Here is a 21,886-nt window from a genome sequence, read left to right on the forward strand (position 1 = left end):
GAAATAATGATGGTGGTAAATGTAAATGTATTTCCCCGAGGTGGGAACCTTGAGTAAGATAAGACTCAATGTCGTAAAAGAATCAATAGAAAAGAACGAGGGAAAACAGAATGGTTGTTATGTGTGTGTTAAACATGTGTGTAAAGGACGCACACACGAATGCATACGCTGATTTACTTTCTGCTACCTGCAATGAAAAAAAAAAAAAAAAAAAAAAAAAAAAAAAAAAAAAAACGGTTGGAAATCTTTATGTGTGGCTGATGAAACTTTGAGCAAAGTTATGACTGATGATTTGAGCAGTGTTGTGAATGATGAGCATATGAGATTGTACAAAGGTAGCCTACAGGGTTTTCTGAAATGCTAACTTATCCGTTACTAGTCAGAAAGGGTTGTTGAAGTTTGTTCATGAGTGTAAAACTGTGAACGGACAGTGAATTGTTGGATGGGAATGAAGCAGATAAAAGAGAACAGAGTCGATGCAGAAGGAACTGACATGTAGGGAACGATAGAGTTCATGGAACTATTAAGTCAAATTAAGTTGAAATGGTATGAAAAGTGAGTTTTAGATAAAAATAAGGCATTGAATATGATTAACAGGGATTAACATGATATAAAGATAAGGAATGTTTCATTAAGTAAAACGATTGTCTTTTGAACCTAAAGGGTCCAGCTATGCTGGGAGTACAGCAACAGCGCTTGCTTGTTCAAACCAGCTTCTGAATGTTAAATGTATACTTGTTTTGTAATCAGTGTTGTTGATGATAATATCAAATTAGAAAATGTCCAGAGATTGGATATTTTGTTGATATTAAGCCATTTAAGGAAATATATTGTTTTATAAAGGAAATTATGGGTTGGAGATCATTTCCCCAGACACGTGTGACAGAAACTTTGTGAAACCCGTTTAGAATATTTAGATTTTCCGTGTCGCTTATGAAAATTAATGTTCTGCCAATAATGACGATGTGAATGCTTTATTGTATTAATGTTATGAAAACAAGGGTATTTAAGAATAGATTGCCATATTTTTGTAACAAGAGTTGAAGGTGCAAGCATCTAGGATAGCTGTGTGTAATTTAGAGACCGAGAACAAGATTTAGGGAATCTTGTGGTTTCTGTGGAACAGTAGAGATAAGTGGGACTGAATAATGATAATATTAAGTTGAATCTGCATACTAATCATTTGAATAAGCTATCAAACCAGTGTTAATGAAATTAATGACACGTTAAAGTTTTAATACTGTATGAAGAGTAACTGAACAGTCCTGATAAATAGTGAGATAAAAGAGAGCAAATGCTGTAAGCAGTTCTGCTCACGCTCTGAAGAGATTTGCAGATGATGTTTAGTAAAAGTTTTGATTGTAATTAGAAAGATAAACAATAACTTAACTGGCTCCAAAGAAAGAAAGTGCCAAAATGACACAAATTTAAAGAAAAGTCTGTGTTAATATGAGTTAGAAAGTAGATCAGTGTTAATATGATGAAGATTGTGATTCGGCTATTGTAATTGAATTTGCAGCTGGGACAGTGGGGGAGAATGCAGAGAACTTATCAGTGGCTCTGTTTGCATTTCCTGAATACAACACAATGTTTCAGAAGTGCAAAATAGGGTGAAGCTGTTAGAAAGATAAAAGGCAGAATAACAGAGAGTGTTTTATTGCAGTCAGCTGGGTCATTCAGTGACTGTATGCGCACTGTATGACTGTAAAAGTAGATGAGGGAGAAAAGAAAGTTGATAGATAAACTTTTGAAAGTTGTTAAGAAGATTGAAAGATATTAAGTGTAAGGAATTCCTTTTGAAAGGAAAAGAACTATAAAAAGTACCGGTGGACGTAAAATTACAGATGAGCTAAATGAGTTGCAAAATATTTTAAAAGTACCGGTCACTAAAAGGATGATTGTGTTTTGAATGAAATGCTTTGATAAGGTTTTAGATGATATGGAGAGACAAATCTAATGAATGATTTATAATGATAATCAAAAAATGTATCACAAGCAGGGAGCAGCCTCAAAAGTGAATCATAGAAGCAGATTGATAAACTCCTAGAGAAAACATTGAAGTAAAATTGAAATGAAATTGTTATTAAGAACTAGAATAATTCGTATTATTTCTTTAAGATAAAATAAACAGAAGCAGTGTTACAGGATTAACAGTTGCTAAATGTAAAATGTGTAAAAGGCATTTGATTAAACAAAGGCTTGTTAATGTTGATTTTAAAAGATAAGATTGTGATTTGGCCAAAACAGGTTTGCTTATCTGAATCTGGCATGTGCTGTAACTGAAACTGCCACAGTTTCAGTGCAACAGAGACTCATTCGGAGTGGATATTTGTAATGTCTAAATTACAATACATGTAATTTATGGAAAAGATGCCTTAAGATGGGCTACAGTTAAAGAAAAGATGGCAGATAAAGTCTGAAGTTAAAGGTTTATGAGAATGCAGTGTACCAGTCCTGATGCCTCAAGACTCTCTCTCTCATTCAATGTCAGCTGAAACCTGTTGTCTGAGGCTGTGTAAAGCACAGTGTTTCAGTTGAACAGATTCATAGATGCGGAAGAGCTAAAACAAATCATGCTACAGGCAGTTCAGATTTGACAAATTTAGAGGACAATTTGTAAATGTTTTAAAAGTAAAACTGAATGATTTTAAAGAAGTCTTTAAAATAATAATGCAGACCTTAAATGATAGAAGTGACATTTTTGACTAGTTTATTTTAGGACCGCTTCTTTGTCTGATTTTAGCCTCCACCATAAAACAGGGCTGATGGCTCCGGCTACAGAAGTAACAGTACACTGAATGTACGATTGTGATCTAAATTCACTGACTATAATCTAAGCAGGTTGCTACCTTTAAGATGATTAATGAATTTAAGTGATTAAATACTGTTGTTATTAACCTGTCTCCCTGTGAACACTATTAGGTCAGAATGGCTCTGATGACTCTTGAATGCGCCTTTTCCTAAGCTCCAGAAAACAACAGATTATGTTGAAGAAAACGGTCACAGATTCTGTGATGGGAAAAAGCGGTTACCAGTGTGTACGAGTGATTACTTCAACGACGGGTACGATCTTTTAGGCCAAAAGGACAACCTAAGACAGAAGGGTCACGCAAAAACACTGGGCATTTCCTGATGGAGGTGTTTTTATGTGAGAAAGGTATTAGAGTTGAGCGGTGACTGTGAGGCCAGCAGCATCAGCAAACCATTGAGAGGCGAGATGAGCTGTAAGAAGTTACGGCCGTCTGACCCAGAAAATGTGAGTTCCTCTATATACCACTCACCAGAAACCGCGTTGATTGAATGGCTTGTTTTTCTGACAAGTGTCTGCAACTATGCCAGGGGACAACACCCTGAAGAAAAGACAATTATAGGTTAAGAGCTGATCTGAATGGGCATTCAGGAGCCAGCAGAGACCATTGAACTAGTGGTTATCTGTTGTGGAGACAGGTTAAAAAAAAAAAAAAAAAAAAAAAAAAAAAAAAAAAAAAAAATTGTAATGTTAGTTGCCTGATGAGCAAGGAAAACACAGAGATTTGTGTTGATGCTGAACTAATGTGTCAGTTCTGACTCCTGTAGATCATTTAGACATGACAAAGGACCACTATAAGACATGGTGGTGGCTAAAGATGACTCAAGAGAATTTTCTGGAAAACAAAGGTTAGGTAAATTGAGTATTTAAACTAAAGATAACCTTAGAAAAGATCATAGAACGATTGAATATGACTATGATTATTTTAGTTACAGTCCTAGGAGGCTGTTGAAAAGATTATTTGCTTATAGTGAGAGAGAAAGAGACTGCTTGAGTGGAGGAAGAGGATGGTACTCTGTCTGTTCTTCTGTTATCAGTCAGCCAAAGAAAGCTGGAGCAAAATAAGATAATGAACCAAAACAATCCAGCTGACTTTTCTAAAATCAGATGGATAATGAACAGACATGCTTTGAAACTGGTTAAGAGGCCATAAAAACATTAGATAAAAGATACAGGAAAATGTAAGGTTAAAATGTCATTTAAAATTTGAATCCTTTTAGATAAAAGATATTAATAAGAAATATGAGCGGTTCATAGTCAGGGAAGAGTGTGAGTGTGAATTCATGTTTTGTACAGTATGTGTTAGTTTAGGACAACTGTTCTGTCTGAATAGTGTGTATAAATTTGTCATTAACCTCTGGAAAAAGTGTTTTAGCATTATAGATGGGTTAAGGCGAATGACAAATTTGAAATTTTGAAATTGAAATTTCACAAAGCTGAGGATTGTGAGTCAATCTGATGAGAAGGCAACACAGAACAGGATGAGCTTTAAGTTGATTGATCATCGAGCTCTGTCTATTAATTATTATTTTGGTCATTCATGATGTGCAGTAGATTTGAATTACTTTCTGGACAGGTTTAAGTATTGATAAATTAGAATTGTGAAGTCGTAGATAGCCGTCAGTCATGTGTTGAGAAAAAGTTATAAATTTGACAGCAACAAACACGTACAGTAGGCTAAGTAAATATCAGATTATCCAGAGAGCCCTTAACAGTTATGTATTGTAAAAAGGGGAAGATTGTTATTCGACTGACGTTGACGAAGTGTACTGACGTTGACAAAGTGTACACGACCTGACCTGACCAATTGATGACCTGGAGAATGTTCGTAGATGACAGCTGATTAAGAGACCAAACAATAGGGTTTAGGGGCCATTGCCTTAAAAAACAATTTGATAAGAAGATGAAATTGTGGTTTTAAGTAATATTTTTATTTCAGAGGCAGAGAAAGATGTCTAAAAGAAATTTGGCTTAAGGACAACGTTTGGGTTAGCAAACTTTATCCAAACAAATGTCACCAAATAAATATTAACAAATATTGCAGTTTTCTATAGCTCAAACAGTAGAGCGTTAGCGCTTGTAACGCCAAAGTCATGGGTTCAATTTCCGAGGGAAAGCAAGAATTGATAAGAATGTAAATGTGTACCTTGAAATGTAAGTCGCTTTGGATAAAAGCGTCTGATAAAAGTAAGAGAATTTTATTATGTTAGATTTATGCACGAGATGGGTGTTGGGCATCAAGAGGAGGATGAATATGCTCATGGCGGGAACAAGAGAACGCACAGTAAAACAAGTGGTCAGATGAGTCCTTGAACTTTTAGTATGGATAATTTGTATTCAGGCCACAAACAAAGACATTTCGGCCTCACAGGTGGGAAAAACAGTAAATCCAGGGGGGGAGGGCTAAACCCATTGTCTTCACAGCAGGCTGAGAGGTTATCTAGCTTTGACCTCATCGGTATATGAGGACAGTAAAAGTCCAGGAGGGGTTTATTTGAAGAACTTTATTTGTATTAACCAGCTAGATCTGGTTTACTAAGGGGTTCACATTTGCTGAAAGCCATCGCACAGGTGGGAAGATAAATGTTGGGAGGACATTGGGTTTAATTGTGTGCATTGTTTGTATTTTAAGTGTGCTAATAACAAGAATTGTTTTGACAGGAAACGCCGGAGCAGATGTGGCAGCACAGCAGACAAAAGAAAACTATGTGACAATAACCTCAACATTTGTTTTTCTTTACAGAAGATGCAGACTTTTGCGCATGGCATGAGCAAAGTGAAGAAACAGTGCCTAACCCTGTGTAATGCCTAACTTAAAATTTTCATTTTGCAGGATGTCAGGATGGATTGAACCAAACAGAACTGATTCTGTATTGTTTTGTTAACATGAACAACATGGGTTGAATGTTTTTTTCAGGGGAACAAGGACCCTGAGTGCTATTCAATGAGCAAGAAATTATCCGGTGATATGTTTCAGGTTGAAAATTTCACAGGTCACACCAAAGGGACGACAAGACACGCGCTCACTAACAAAATCACTTAAGGCCTCCATTCGCAGGTGACAGTAGACAGTAAATGACTCATTCCAGTGGGGGTGCGATCGTGATCTAAGGGAAAATCTTGTAAGGATTTGAAAATCTTGGAAGGATCTGGGTCCAAGCATCTCATCAGCAACCCCATACGCCACAACGAAGAATAAAGTGGAAGATCAAGGATATGCGCTAGAACATACCTCTCCTGCCAACGTTGGAAAAAGACCATTTCAACAGCACACAAAGTGTCATATTGGTGAAGATGGAACGTCCATGAGGCAACGAGATGATCAACATATCTGGAGAAAATGTTGACCAATTAATGGTTGAAGAAAAGTTTTGCGATTTTATTTGATTGAATCAAATTAGGGCTTAGTATTGATATACATGAAGGGTATAACTGTTCTTGAATTAAGACTTGAATTAATTCTATTCTTAAAGATTTAATAGTATAATGGGTTTGATTAGAAAACAAGAGTGAATTTTTTCTATGTTGTTTATCAGAGAATGATAAAGAGGAGGAATTGTTGTGGAAAAAAATTATCTTTTCTTTGTATTTTATTTTCAATGATTTAGCAAATGAATGCCATGCGTTCTTTGGATGTATTTTGAGTTTCTTTTATGATATTGATACAGCTGCAGGGTGTGTGTGTGTGAGATTTCAGAGGTAAGGAGATTCCCGTGCTGGGGAGGGGTCAAGAGGGGTCAAGGGGGGTCCCTTTTGTTCCTTGTGCTGTGGAGGGTGACAAGAGATAACACTATAAAAATGCTGGCCAACCTCTGCTCTGAGTCTCACTCCACCTGCAGCTGGACTGTGGATGGACTGGGAACATTCTTGCAAGAATAAATATCTTTTAAGGACAATTTGAATCCTGATGTCTCTTATGCCTGATGCTATTTTGTTAGTTACTTGTTTTTGCCTCAACAGTATCAAAGTGGTAGATGTGTCTGGGACAGAAAGCTCTCATTTGATTTCATCAATAAGATCTTCATTTGTGTTCCGAAGATGAACGAAAGTCTTACGGGTTTGAAACGACATGAGGGTTAGTAATTAATGATAGAATTTTCATTTTTGGGTGAACTAACCCTTTAATGCCATCATTAAGTTTCTATGCACCAGTCTAAATTTGTTAAAAGTGAACACAAATAAACAAAATTTCAGGTCATCAAATTTTTGTTTATTGATTGACCAGGCTCTCTTTACCTGTCAAATAAAAAACAGATACACAGAGGAAATTCTGCACAGATGCAATGGTAATTTTCAAACAAATTAGTTTTTCTGAAACTTTCCTGGGTAACGGGTGCTGAAGAACGGGTGCAAATCCAGCTTTACAAAAAGGAAAAAAAGAAATTGCAATTGGGGGAAGAAAAAGCACAATGGGAAATACAAACACATGAGACAAAAGAAACACAACATAAATATTCTTCTGTTTACGGGTACATGTGTGACACTGCGACAGCCAGGCAGCCTAATTAAAAACCTGCATCATGAAATATCAAAGATCAACACAAGCTCCGCCCACGAGAGAGCAGACAGAGAGGGTGATGACCACATGAGAGTCCAGAACCACAGAACAAAACAATGAAGAAATGCAGCTGCCTGATTGGAAGTCCATGATGGAGGTATGGGGCCATGAAGAGGTGAGAGGTCAGAGGTTCATTCATTTGTAAAGCCTCAGAATGGATGTTCGGAGACAAATATTGTGAGGCGGATGATTGAACTGCCTCGGAAGTTGATGACGTTATTAACGGTAACCATCTCTAGGTCTAGAACGATGGTCTTTGGTCCTTTAATGGGCCGGGACAGAACCAAAGTTGCACTGATATTACTGGTTTGCTGTGATGGAGAGAAAGAAAAGTAAATAAGAAATGTATTTTTGGTCACACTTTAGTTTCTCACTATGAACTAACTATTAACAATGACTTTTGCCTCAATAAACTCCTAATTACTGCTTATTAATAGTTAGTATAAGGTAGTTGTTAAGTTTAGGTATTGGGTAGGATTAAGGGATGTAGAATATGGTCATGCAGAATAAGGCATTAATATGTGCTTTATATGTACTAATAAACAGCCAATATCCTAGTAATATGCATGCTAATAAGCTACTAGTTAATAGTGAGAATTGGTCCCTAAACTAAAGTGTTACAGTATTTTTATTTCATTTCACAGCACAGGTGTTGAAATGACAATAAATACTTCATGTTTTATAAATGAATGCTGATTTTCACAAGATTTCATCAGCTTATTCATTAAGGGACACAGGACCAATAAAGAGTCTGTGGTTTGGCTCCAGAGTCATTTTGACAGAAGGTTTCCACAGAAATCCTAAAGCTCCCTCTAGTGGTCACCTTTATATATACGATACTCTTCAAAAGTTTGGGGTTGGTACAATTCTTTAAGGTTTTTGAAAGAAAACTGATCTCTTATGCTCACCAAGTTGAAGTTCATTTGATCAGAAACACAGTAAAAACTGTAATATTGTGAAATATTATTACAATTTAAAATAAGCTGAATTTAAAGCACCAGTCTTTAGTGTCACATGATCCTTCAGAAATCATTCTAATGTGCTGATTTGCTACGCAAGAAACATTTTCTATAACCAGTGGTGAAAACAGTTGTCCTGCTTAATATTTAACCCAGGTACATTTTATTTCAGGATTTTTTAATGAATAGAAAGTTCAAAAGAACAGCTTTTATTTAGAATGGTGGGAAAATGTTGTAACATCATAAATGTCTTTAATGCATGCTTGCCAAATATAAGCTTCTCTTTTTTTTTCTTTTTTTTAAACTGACCCCAAACTTTTGACTGGTAGAGTAAGTGTTTTACAACAGGCATCAGATATACAGACAGAAGCCCACTCACTCACCCGCATGTAAAACTCTCGCCCCTCGTTGCCAGACTTGATCTGAAAGATGTAAAATGCTCCAGGGTAACGTGTGGTGGCCTGCATCTGAAATATATCAGCAGGAACACTGCGGCCAGAAGACAAATCCATATGCCTGTACAGGATAGTAAAGGGTTTTTCCCGACATGCGGGATTCTCCGCAGAACACATGCACTGACTGAGAGAGAAAGAGAAAACGTAACAACATGTTGCATCTGTTCGACAATAAACCAAAAAGTCAAATGACTGACTTCATGTTTTGATTACAGCAAACAAGTTGTCTATCATCAGCATTCATAAACTCACTTGTCACTGAGCTCTATGTAAGGTTGTTCACATCTAAGAGGGTCCAGACATGTGTAACCTCCCTGGAAATTGAAACACACTTGTGCTGTTGTACAGGTGTTGTTACCAGACTCACATTCATTGAGATCTTCAAAATCAAACACACAACAGAGTCAGGTTATCATCATTATCAGCAGCAACAATAACAACAAAACCATCATTGTAAAGGAAGTTAAATTGTGCAGTAGATACATGTAGAGTCCCCTCAAAGATAGTGAACCAGACGTGTGTGTGTATGTGTGTGACATATTTTCATTTTATTGGTTTAATGTGAGAAATATTTCCTTGAGTGCATCTAGAAGGCGAAAGAAACATTTATACAAATATGCACTAGAGAAGAAGCACAAAATATAAAAATTTACTGTTACCTTCACAGCTCCTTCCATCCTCATACACATAATATCCAGGCGGACACACGCAGGAGAATGATCCTGGCGTGTTCACACACACGTGCTGACAAAGGAAGTCTGAGAAACTGCACTCGTCCAGATCTGGGAACAATGTATTGATGAAGGTAAACACATTACACACTGTTCAAAGCACAAGCTCACACATACAAATACCGGCAACACGCATCTTAAACCTATCTCTAAAACCTCTAAACCGGAACGCCCTATCTTTCTCCTTTCCAATCATCTCTTCTCCTCCCCTGTTTACCGTTGCAGGTGGTCCCATCAGAGGCGAGCTCGAAGCCCTCGTCACAGGTGCACATGAATGAGCCGTATGTGTTCAAACAGCCGTGAGAGCATGGGGTTGTCTCACACTCGTCCACATCTGGCGAAAGAGTTAAAGGAAGAAGGAAGAATGAAGGATGGAAGAAGATGGCATCCGTCAAGGTTTTTAGTGAATAACAACTTTACTTTAAGCTAAACTGTAACGAGTATGTTCATGTGTATGTGTGCACCTTGGCATGTCCTGCTATCTGTATTAAGGAGGAATCCCGGACTACAGGAGCAGGAATATGAGCCAGGGATGTTAGCGCACAGCTGCTGGCAGTAACCATAGCGACACTCATCAATGTCTAAAGAAAGGTGAGTTAGAGAGCACTAAATACGCAAAACAATTGTCACAACTGAATTCAACTATTCTAATAACGGAATTGTAATGCCATTGAACTGTTAAACAAGTAATTTGATTTTAATATACACTCTTGCTCAAAAGTTTCAGGTCAATAAGATTTTGTTATGTTTTTGAAAGAAGTATTTTATGATCACCAAGGTTGATCAAATTTAAAAGTGATATTGTGAAATATCATTAATATTACAATAAAAAAAAAAAACAGTTTTTTTTTATTTTAATATATGTTAAAATGTCATTTATTTCTGTGATGCAAAGCTGAATTTTCAGCATCATTACTCCAGTCTTCAGTCTCACATGATCCTTTAGAAATAATTATAATATGCTGATATGGTGCTCAAGAAACATTTCTTATTAATAGCAATGTTGAAAACAGTTTTGTTGGCTAATATCTTTACTTTCAATCAATTTAATGTGGCCATGCTAAATAAAAAAAGTATTCGTTTATTTAAAAAAAACTGATCCTAAACTTGTGTGTACTGGTATGGCAGTGTACTTTAACATTGAAATCATCAAAACTGGATTATTACAGGACTAACTGTGTAATGTAATGTTGTGTCGCTTGGCATTCAGAGTTCACTAATTAAAGCATGTAACATCAAACTAGGGCCTATAGGCATTCGTAATCTTACCTTGGCACTGTCCACCCACCAGCCAATAGCCCTCAGTACATGAGCAGGTATATCCACCGGCTGTATTTATACACACCTGAGTCGGGTTACACTGGTGAGACTCTGTCTCGCATTCGTCAACATCTAAAAAAAAATGAAAGAAAGACACTGTCAGTTCAGTTCACTTGTGCTTTTCCCACCGCTGTCCAATTTAGAAACTCACCTGAAACAATCCATCTGTTTCCCTTGGTGTATGTAACTTACAATGAGCTCTTCTGATTTATGAAGTTGCATTAATCTGTCCCACTGATTGCTTGCTCTATGTGGAGTGGACCGATGTTCTTTACTTCACGCTTAGCAGGTCTGTTCTCGAACTCCATCCCTGACCTCATAAATCTAACCTTACTATCACATCTTACACAAATAACTAGTCTTACACAACACATTTCCAAAACTGGAATTCTTATCTCCCCGTTCCACTCTCGCTCGTTCATTATCAGCACAATTCCTTATGAGGGCATTATATGCCTTAAATAACCGAACAAGCACCCTCGGTTCTCAGACCATGAAGTCACATGTTTTAAAAGAAAGCAAATGTTACTATAAAAGTGATGAGGGCATGATGAAGTCGGGGGTTGGGGACCGTGTGAAAGCCAGATAATTACAGTTTCTTTGGTCAAAGCTGCCAACAGTCCCACTGTTACTATATGGGTAGAGTGATGCAATGGGTCCTGGCAAACCGAGCAGAAATTCCTTAAGTTACTTCACAAAGCCTGAAAAGTCCAAAAAGTCTAGGTGCTTAAGCCACAATAATCCAAACAGGCAAAAGTTGGCAAAAAGGCCTAAGATGAAACCGAGACAACAAAAAAGCAAATGCAAGACAAGAACACAGCTTTGCTGAGGAACTGCACATGTTTAAATGAGTTTTAAATGACCCATTCACTTGCTCTTGACATTTCAACGAAAGTGCCTTACTGTACAGTAATCACAAAGACAGTCACATGTTTTGCATTACCTGGAATTGAAACAATGTGTTAGCAGCTCAGATCCTTAACAATTACACAGTTTGTTGGTAACCGATATCACTAAGCAATAAGCATTATTATGAGGCGGAATCGTTACAGCCAGGTCGGATAGCAGAGATGCAGGCCACATGAGACAGAAAACCCGCTCAGGCCCAGCAGGACAGCATCTGGATTACATGTGTACCATCACACACGTCTGATCTGAGGGATTCTGGGAATGCCAGCATTTTTGGGATCAGATCTGATCCGGGAAAAGCAAAAGGAGACTTCAGTAAATTCTGCACATGATTTAAATAAGGGTCAGAGGAAAGACATGGTTGTAAACGAAAGAGAGATAAACGTGTCTGTATGTAAAAGAGAAAAAGAGATCAATGATATCATTCATGTGGTCGGAGTCAAGACTTTAACTGCACCTTTAACAAGTTTACTAGGGTACAATTCGTTAAACTTAACAAGGGGTCCAAATACCAGATGTTGTTGAGGTCTTTAAATCTAAGCTTCATATCAGAGATATTCAATCCCTTAAAAGCAAGCCCAGATGCAATCTGAAGACCTTCATCAAATCTGTGCAATTCTATGAAATGGATTTACACATGCTAAAATATGTTAAACTGAGTTCATAACACTCTAAATTGTAGGTGAAAGCAAAATCAAATTGCACAAATGTTTAATACAAAACAGAAGAAGGGCGGGGAATTTGTAAAATCATTTGATTGACAGGTGTTAGAATTCATACTCATAAGTCAGGACATGCTTGTCATATTAAAGCAAAACAATTAAACATAAAGAAACATGCATGTCTAAACTTTTCAGGCATGCAGTTGTAGATGATTAATATGAACAAACATGTTGAGGTCAATCCAGGACCCAAGAATTTGGCACCGACTCAAAGCTCTTGCTTCTATACGCACATCTTCATTCCAGAGATTTAATGCCCGTGATCTGTTGCCACACACTGGTTGTTTAAATTATATCAAAGGCATTTACAATCCACCACTGCAATAGTTCAAGCAGCCCGGTCAAGCAACACTTCACACAGCATATGTGAATTAGCTGGAATCATTGTAGTAACGTGAGGTGTACAGCAAGCCAGGGTAGTAATTACGTTTAGTGTGGAATGTCTAGTGCAAGCGGTCAGCCACAAGGAGAGTTCTTTGGGAGATAAATATAGTAAAACAATAGCAAAAAGTACCATTAGCATGTGAACATTTGATCTTTACCTGTAGAATCAGAAATATCTCCAGCTGCTCTTTCAGCATGATTTACACCCTTCTACACTGACTTCACTCAGTAAGTACAAAATAAATAGTTGATACGTGTAAATGAATGAAATTCATTTGCAGTACCATTTAAAAGTTTGGGGTCAGTAAGAAAATAATATATGTATATAATAATAATATATAATAATATATGTATATATATTAAGGATGCATTAAATAGATAAAAAGTGACAGTAAAATCATTTATAATTACAAAATATTATATTTCAAATCAATGCATTCATCATAGAATCCTGGAAAAAAGAATCACGGTTTCTTAAAATATTAAGTTTCCCACACTGATTAAAATAAATATTGTTTCTTGCGCAAAAAATCATCATATTAGAATGATTTCTGAAGTATCATGTGACACTGAAGCCTGGGGTAATTCAGCTTTGCCATCAAAGAAATACATTTTAAAATACATTAAAATAGAAAACAGCTTTCAAATGTACAATAATATTTCACAATATTGTTCTTACTGTTCTTCGACCAAATAAATGCAGCTTTGGTGAGAATAAGAGACTTCTTTCAAAACGAAACATAATCTTACCAACCCCAAACATTAGAACGGTACATTTTTTAAAAATAGCATTACAGTTAGTACAGTTAAGTTCAGTGACTCAGAGCTAATAATGACATCAAACTACAATTTCCAGACGTCCCACTAAGCTAACACACATTAATTAGTCTGCGGTACTACACCTACTCCCCATTTGCTGACAGACACCAGTTACAGTCCCACAGCCTGAGTAGGCAAGTTTCAACTTGACAAATCAACATTTTGAAACTGTTTCAAGGTCCCACCTAGAATAAGATAATTTAAGCTCTTTAATTTTGATGCAAAGCATCCACATTCCAGAATAATAAGTGAGCTTTAGATCTTATTTTCTCAAGTTTCAACTGAACTGAACTGTTTTTCAGAGGTTTATAAGTACAGATGCTAAACACAGGATTGATGGGACTTATGATGGACACATTTCAGGCACTGACTGGGTTGACCGTTTTGGTCCATTACATCTTAGCGCCACTGGCAGGGAGTGGGCATTCCCTAGTTTTACAAACACACACACACACACACACGTCGCTAACACCACAGCAATACCTGTAAGACGAATGATGGAATGGTTTAACACACACTTCCTGTACAGTTACTCTTCCATAACAGCATCCCTTAACATACATAAATACTGAACACACACTGTACAAAGGAAGCTCACAAGTTGCACAGCTGGTCAATGACAGATTTCATTCAACAACAAATGACCTCACGTTTGGCACGAACGACCACAGATGCTGAGAAACCGCAATGGTTTGTCTTTACGGGTTTTAACGATTAATCCAAGCTTAAAATGCCGCTGTACTGAATGTCTCAGTGGCTCTACAAGACCTTACTCTGTGTCCAAAATCTAGCACAGGAAATAACATTCATCTTCATTACTCAATTCAAGTATTTCGTGCAAAAGCGCATTAATGAGCGCATCTGTGCGTCTATCTTCTTTATAACACGACCGTCTTGGGCTCAAAAGGTAACAAATCTATCACTGTGTTTCTTCAGAGGAGTAAGAGAAGACTGGAGAACGCATTAACTGCAAAGGCTGGCACCAACTCGAGACAAATCCGCAGACCATATCGAAAAATAGAGCACTGCAGTTATTTGTGCTACCATTTATCAAATGGCACGTGAAATAGGTCAACATGCTGACACAAATAAAGACTCCGATAACACAATACATAACACCCATCTAGATGGAAGCAATAAAACACAGGAGATATCACCACATGCAGCTCAACAACTTCAACAGAAGCAGACCACATAGAGCCAGTTACAAACTGATGATTTATGACAGCCAATAAGGAACTCAAAAACCGTCTCGTTGTATTTGTAAAGTTGGAACAGTGAGCAGGGCTGAATGCCAGGTCCTGTGTGTCTTCCTGCCCCTTCACAAGATGTAGTTTGTTCTGAGGTTCCACAGTATGTTGTGGTTCCACACTAATGACTGATCCAGTCCAAATTACGAGATTCATTCTGCTGAAGTCTTTAAGATGCCACTCAGCCCACCACAGCCGTTACTAAATTACAGTCCAGCACAGAACTGAGTCTTTGCTTCATTTCAAAGCGAGAAGACCCATGGCCCATTGCAGAAAATGAAGTAAACATAAGACCACAACCTGATGTGACCCAGAGTGAGTATTGACCACGTTTCAAAGAGTTCTTCTTAGCTTGTGTTATGCATTATAAAGAACTGGCTTTATATATGCCAGAATGTATGAAGTTCTTCTTGGGAACTAAACTTGAATTCGGTACTTTATCATGTGCAAATAATTAGTACACATATTCTTCTAAAACACAATGCAAGGCATGATAACATTTAAAACTATCTGTTTTGTTACTAGTTCTCATTTTCTAGTAAATGATCTAATAGTGACTAATATACTCCATTTGTCACTAGTAGGGCCTTATTGTTCATTAGATACTAGTACTTTAATTAGATAATAGTAGCTTCTATTCAGTTACATTGTTCATTACATACAAGATGCTATTAGATACAATATTAATTTTCTAGTCTAGTCACCATTTCACAAAACCTGAATTAGGTACTTTTCAAAACAAAATCTCAGTCTGGCATACAGTATAAGCACATTTAAAAAGTTGCTACAACTAAAGCTAATCTAATAAACCAATCTGTCATTAGTTGTCATATTATTACATTGGCTGCATCTCTGGAGTGATATATGGGAAAATATTATCATATATGATAATTCACACTACCAGATAAAGGTTTCCACACACCTGACTGAATTTCTGATGACCTCAAAAGCCCTTTGAATTACATTTTTTAGATAGTTTTAAGATAGTAATTGTCCATGCATATATATTTATCTATACATTTTTTATTTTTGGTTAAATCAGACTAAGACTTCCTAACAAGCCAGGCATGTGTACAAATCTTGTGAGTTTGAACTTACAACCTTTTCTGGTAGCATCTTTAACCAACACCTCCATGATCAACAAGGTTGTACAAGATGCTGAAATGTATAGAACCATATAAGGCAAAACTTACCAACACAAGTGCCATCAACACCAAGTGTATATCCGAGAAGGCAGGGAGTGGACCGGCTCACTATTGGGTAGCTCGGACCAGGGCCTGAACCAGTGCCTGCTCCCACAGGAGGACTGTTAGGGATGAACGGTTCAGGATATCCAAGCGATCTGTCAGGGTAGGACTCTTCAGGATAGGAAGGCTCAGGGTAGGAGCGTGGGCTGTTGCGGGCGTAAGATTGGGAGTAGAGTCCACGGGGGATGCACAGGTATCCACCGTTCTGATTTACGCACTGCATGTCACCCCGACACGGGTCTGGCAGTGTTCGGCATTCATCAACATCTGAAAGTATATGTGAGAAATGCCATTAACAGCTGTATTTGAAATTCAAGTTCTTGAATTTACATAATAATATCACGACAGCTGATATGCCACTAACCGATACACTGTCTGGCACGGCGGTCATAAGTAAATCCATCTGTGCACGACTGGAGAAAAATGGGGATTTCATAATCAATCCAGAAGATAAACAACATTTTATAGAGTTCATTCTGTGCAGCAAGAAGGCTTTTTGAAGTAGTTTGGCATTGCTATCATATGTTTATGTGTACTTAAGATGTACAACAGCACTGGAAAAGCAAAGAAAAAGTAAAAATAATCAAAAAAGAACAAGAAACGCATCAGCATTTATTACGAAACGCATCAAACAACAGTGGTAAGCTTGAATGACTCAAGGACAAAAAACAGAAAATCACTTACCTGACTTTTCCCAGAGTGAATGCAGCATATGATACATATTAAAATTGACAACATCCTACAAACAAAAAACAAAATATGTCAAACATTGAAATTCTTCAAGGGTTCATTCACTGACATAAGCACTAAATGCTCACTCAAAACCAGGAATATCGACCAAAAAGTTGGATTATTTTTGCGAACTTATCATGGTTCACATAATCTTTTAAAGTACTATGAAAATGCACATTAACATTAAATCGTTAAAAATATCTAGCATCTGTTTTGTTACCAGCTCTTATTTTCTAGTAAAAATACAATAGTGGCTAATATCTGTTCAATTTGTCACTAGTAGAGTCTTGTTTATTAGATACTAGTTCTTATTCCAACAGTGACTAGTACATATTTATTACATACTAACACTTATTTATTTGCAACTAGTTACCATCCCAATAGTGACAATGTTAATAGTAATATTACTAGTAATGCAAAACACAGCTGATGTTACTATAGTAACAATTCACTGTAAAAACAAAACAAAAAACAAAAAAATTATGAAATGATCAACAACTTATAACACCATGCATTTTTACATTGCTTTAACTCAAAATAAGTTAAGCAATTTTAAACTGTTTTTTTTTAAGTTATACAAGATTTAACTCATTTTTTAAAAAGTCAGTTTCATGTAATTTAAGTTGAAATTACTTAAACATCCAAGTTTATTGTACTTAATTTAAGGCAGCAACTTTATTTTAAGTGTTGGCATATACTAGTCCATAATAAATTAGATAATTAGTAACTACTGGAATAGTTACTAGAACTAAGAAATGAACTACAAATCCCCAATGGCAATTATCAACTTGTCACCAGTAACAATGGCATATTTACTTGTCACTACTGGCATGGAGACATAGCAAATTAATTAATATTATTGACTAATTGAATACATAAGTCACTCTAGTATCTAATGAAAAGTCAAGATACTAGGCTAGTCAATATAGGATTACTTAGCAAATCATAAATAAGTGGCATAAGTCAGTTGTAAGTAATGTATGCTAAGACGGCTTGCCATAAAGCACCAGCTGACTAATTAAACTCACCTTTTGTTGGTCGACCAACTCAAGCCACGTAGTTCAAATAACATGTTTATGTGGATCCTTGTGGTTCCCCTGGAACGAACGTCACACCACCAACCCGTAAACTCCTCGCAATAGGAAAAGAGTTGATCTTTGTGGTTTTACTACCTTTACGGGCTCGCTGGACCCAATGCGCAAAATGAAGTGCCCAAAGCGCCCCCTCCGCGTACGCGCGTTCACTTGAATGTCGAGACACTTGGCTTTGGTTACCCACTGCGGCCGCCCTGTCGACCGAAGGCAAGAACGTGTGAGAACATTGACCAATAGTAAGAGGAGGGTCCTACTATATATAAAAAATAGAAATCTTGCTGTATTTCTCCGTACTCGGCCCACTCCACGGATTGTTTAGCAATGCAAATAAACGGGCCCCCAGAGCACTTGGCCAACAGCTGGATCCCATCAAAGATAGACAGCCCCCTTTGGAACGAAAGCGCGCACAGGGAGCTGCCACAGACTCAAAACGAGAAGGAAGACGACAACGAGGAAAACCGAGCATAGAGTCTATAAAACGACGCATAATTAACTTAAATTTAGAAGGAGCTACTGTAGGCTATGTACTGGTGTCGAGTCACTGCGTCCGGCGTACCCCATTAACCAAATTCACTATTAAACAGAGTTGTTCAGGCTAAAAGTAAAGTAAAACAGTATAGTTTAACGAAACAAAACTATTACGGTCTTAAAATTTAACTAGGTGTGTAAAACGATGTCAGGGCAACATATTTTGGACCAAAGGAAGTCAAAACGAAGGCTGGGGCCCTTTAAAGAAAAAAAGAAAAGTTTTTAAAAAAGTTCGCGCCAAACACACACACAAACTGCGTTTGATTAAGTAGGCTTAGTCAAAAACAGAGCACGTATTTATCAAATAGTATTTATTACAAAAAAATTGTCTATAACACAAAATGTTTTTAATTAACAAACATAGCTTATACATATAGCACTAGCACTGTTAGTGAAATTAATATAGAAATTAATATAAAAAGTTCACTGCAGCCCAGTGATTGGACAGCAGGCCATAACCACAGTCTCACCTTGACCTGCATCTTATTAGCTATTGCCTAGTGTAAATATGCTGAAATAACCTTGTACCGCTAACCTTTGAGCTGTAACACACTCGGCCCACACACTTGACTGGAAGGCTGCACATACACAGTCAAACTTTGTTTTTATTGTCTCCTTTTATATCAACTAACTTTGCTTTTGCTTTTGTCAATTGATTAATTGAGTTTAGAGTAGGTTTGGCAGCATCTAGCAAGCCAGATGCGAACTGAATTCAGCGGGGAAGACTACTGGGAGACTGAGACACTTTATCAGAGCTTTTTGGCATGCATAAAGGAAAGAAGATGGAGTCAATGGTCACATCAACAGGCAGCACACTGCCACACTGGAAATAAACTCAACCGTTCAGTGTCAACAGTGAACTTGGGCAGTAGGCTTACTACAGTGAGGCAGAAGAGGAAAAGTTTTTCGAGAGTTACATCAGTTAATAGTTCAGTTGGCCATTAAATGCATCAGTGATTTTCCTGCACATTTCTTTAATGACATTCATTAGACTTTGAAATACAAATATTTTCAGGCCCGGGGTGCTCAAAGCCTGCCAGATTAACACACCCTCTGGGCAAAAGCCCATTTGGGTGGAGATCTTGAGATATAAAAAAGGTTTGGACTTGATCTGACGCTGATAAAACAGACAGCAGAGTTATGACGGTTCAAATGTACACAATCTAACAGCGGGGAAAAAAAAATGTCTGCAAGGAATGTGGGAGGCTGAAGCAGGTGTTCCCTGGTGAGGGCAGGGTTATTTTGTCTGGCTCTGTGAGTGCTGTGTGAGCAACGTTCACATTAAAATCTGACACCTGCTTACATTCACTATGTCCAACACCTTGAGAGTGTTTCCACCATCTAGTGCAACGGATTTGCTTCAGAGCACCACAGATACTTTCTAGAATTCAAATGTGCCATTACAGCAAAGTAATTGTTTACATGGTATATGTTTGTATGAAATAGCATAATACAGCTGCCTGTGCTGAATTTAACACATTGCAACATAATACATCATGATAACAGAGTCAAATAAATCCCTCATTCATTCATATCATTACATACACTATTATTTTGAGTCTCTTATGCTCATGAAGTCTGCATTTATTTGATCCAGTTCAATATTTTAAAACGCAATGATGGCAAAGCTGAATTATCAATAGCATCTGCTGCATTCTAATATGCTGATTTGGTGCTCAAGTAACACTTATTAATATCAGTTAGTAATGATTTTGTGGAAAACATCATGCTTGTTTCTGGATTCTTTGATGAATAAAGTCCAAAAGAACAACATTTATTTGAAATAGGAATTTTCTTTTGTAATAATGTAAGTCTTTTCTTCACTTTTGATCAATTGAATGCATTAAAGCAAAAGGATTAGTAGCAAGATAATTAATATCTTTAAAAAAACAACATACTGACCCTAAACTTTTGAAGGTAGTTTGGTATTGCATAGTTGTGCTTGAAGTCAATTGTTTTATTTGTGATAAAGCAATGAAACACGCCAAATTACAAACACATGCAAAAACAAGAACCAACAAAATATTAATAACTGATAATGTTGTAGTCAATGCATGAGTTTTTTTTTCTGTGAGCTGTTTGTTTTTCTATTCATTTTTTTGCATAGTAAAACAAAACCTGTAACCTGTTTGCGTAGTACGGAGCCCCTGAGGGGACCTTTGCAAAAAATAATAATAATACGGACTTTCGCGTGCGCACGAGAAACTATCGCGTGCTCACGCGTTACAATTTCCGGTTTGGTTAGTGTGTCATTACTACAAATGTGGGAAAATGGATGAAATGAGAGTGTGCTTGGAGCATGCCTCCAGAGATTTGTCTTATTATAGGGAGTTTGCATTTGAGATTGTTTGTGGACTGTGCTTTACTGTAGGAAAAAAAAAAGCATGAATATCACATAAATGAATATCATGGTCCCACATCCTGGATTACATAATCAGAGAGTAGCCTATTTGTATTTCTTTTCGTTTTGAATTGTTTCGTTTAAAGACATTTCAAGCTTTCTTCAGATGTATTCTCATGTATGTGAGGCATACACTGAGTTTCGGTAAATTTATGATGAGATGCGCTCCAGTTCTCGTGCAATGCAAGTGACCGTGGCGCGCCGGCGCCTATATTGTCTGCTATATATTTGCTTCTTATTTATTAAATACAGGCAATTGGTTGATGAAAAATTTATTACAATTAAGATACAATTTATACAAAACGAAATTCACTTTAAAGAAAGGCTTTCTACAAAACAAAATTTAATGAAGTGGTCGATAGTTTCTCGTGCGCACGCGAAAGTCCATAATATAATTTTCTTTGCAAAGGTCCCCTTAGGGGCTCCGTAGCATAGTACAATAAAACCGCTTTTCTTTTTTTGCCAAATAATTTGGTCAGATAAATACATTGACCAAGTTTAGGGTTTTATTCTTCCCTCGTATTTAAAAAATATAAAATATTTTCCTCATATTTTGACGATTTAATCAAACTTGTAGGGTCATTAAAACATCCCCTCCAGACATCATTTTTGGCCACTACTGTATATCCACAACTGGATGTCAATATCAATATAGATTTAAACTGGTTAAATGTTCCAAGAATCTACGCACCAGATTACAGAGAACAGACCGCTGTATTAGACGCGGTTACACTACAATTGGAATTCCAGACAGGGTTTTCCCTGGAGACATATTGGGAGAGACGGACATTCCCTTTTGAGGTTAATCTGGTCTGATAATGCTCTACACCACTGCCTCCATAAGGACTTTTAAATTACAGCCTTGCGATTACATAGTCTGCAGGAGAAAAAAAGAGGCAAAGATCAACATACCCCTGTAAGTCTCGTAGAATATATGGAAATACAATTTCAGGATTAGAGGATTTACT

General features: G+C 37.0%; 1 protein-coding gene across 1 annotated transcript; it reads right to left on the bottom strand.

Annotated features, from left to right (window-relative positions):
• Positions 1-7,000: 7,000 nt before the first annotated feature.
• fbln5 (fibulin 5) lies at positions 7,001-18,221 on the bottom strand. Its single transcript, XM_084392123.1, has 11 exons — positions 17,924-18,221; positions 16,848-16,902; positions 16,528-16,576; positions 16,110-16,430; positions 10,782-10,904; positions 9,977-10,093; positions 9,730-9,846; positions 9,441-9,563; positions 9,034-9,160; positions 8,710-8,905; positions 7,001-7,678 (listed from the first exon to the last, which is right to left on the bottom strand). The coding sequence occupies exons 1-11, from the start codon at positions 17,965-17,967 to the stop codon at positions 7,517-7,519; spliced, it is 1,434 nt and encodes a 477-aa protein (XP_084248249.1). The 5' UTR covers positions 17,968-18,221; the 3' UTR covers positions 7,001-7,516.
• Between the last annotated feature and the right edge of the window lie 3,665 nt (positions 18,222-21,886).

This window comes from Rutilus rutilus, assembly GCF_951802725.1.
Source record: "Rutilus rutilus genome assembly, chromosome: 20".
NCBI classification, from domain to species: Eukaryota; Metazoa; Chordata; class Actinopteri; order Cypriniformes; family Leuciscidae; genus Rutilus; species Rutilus rutilus.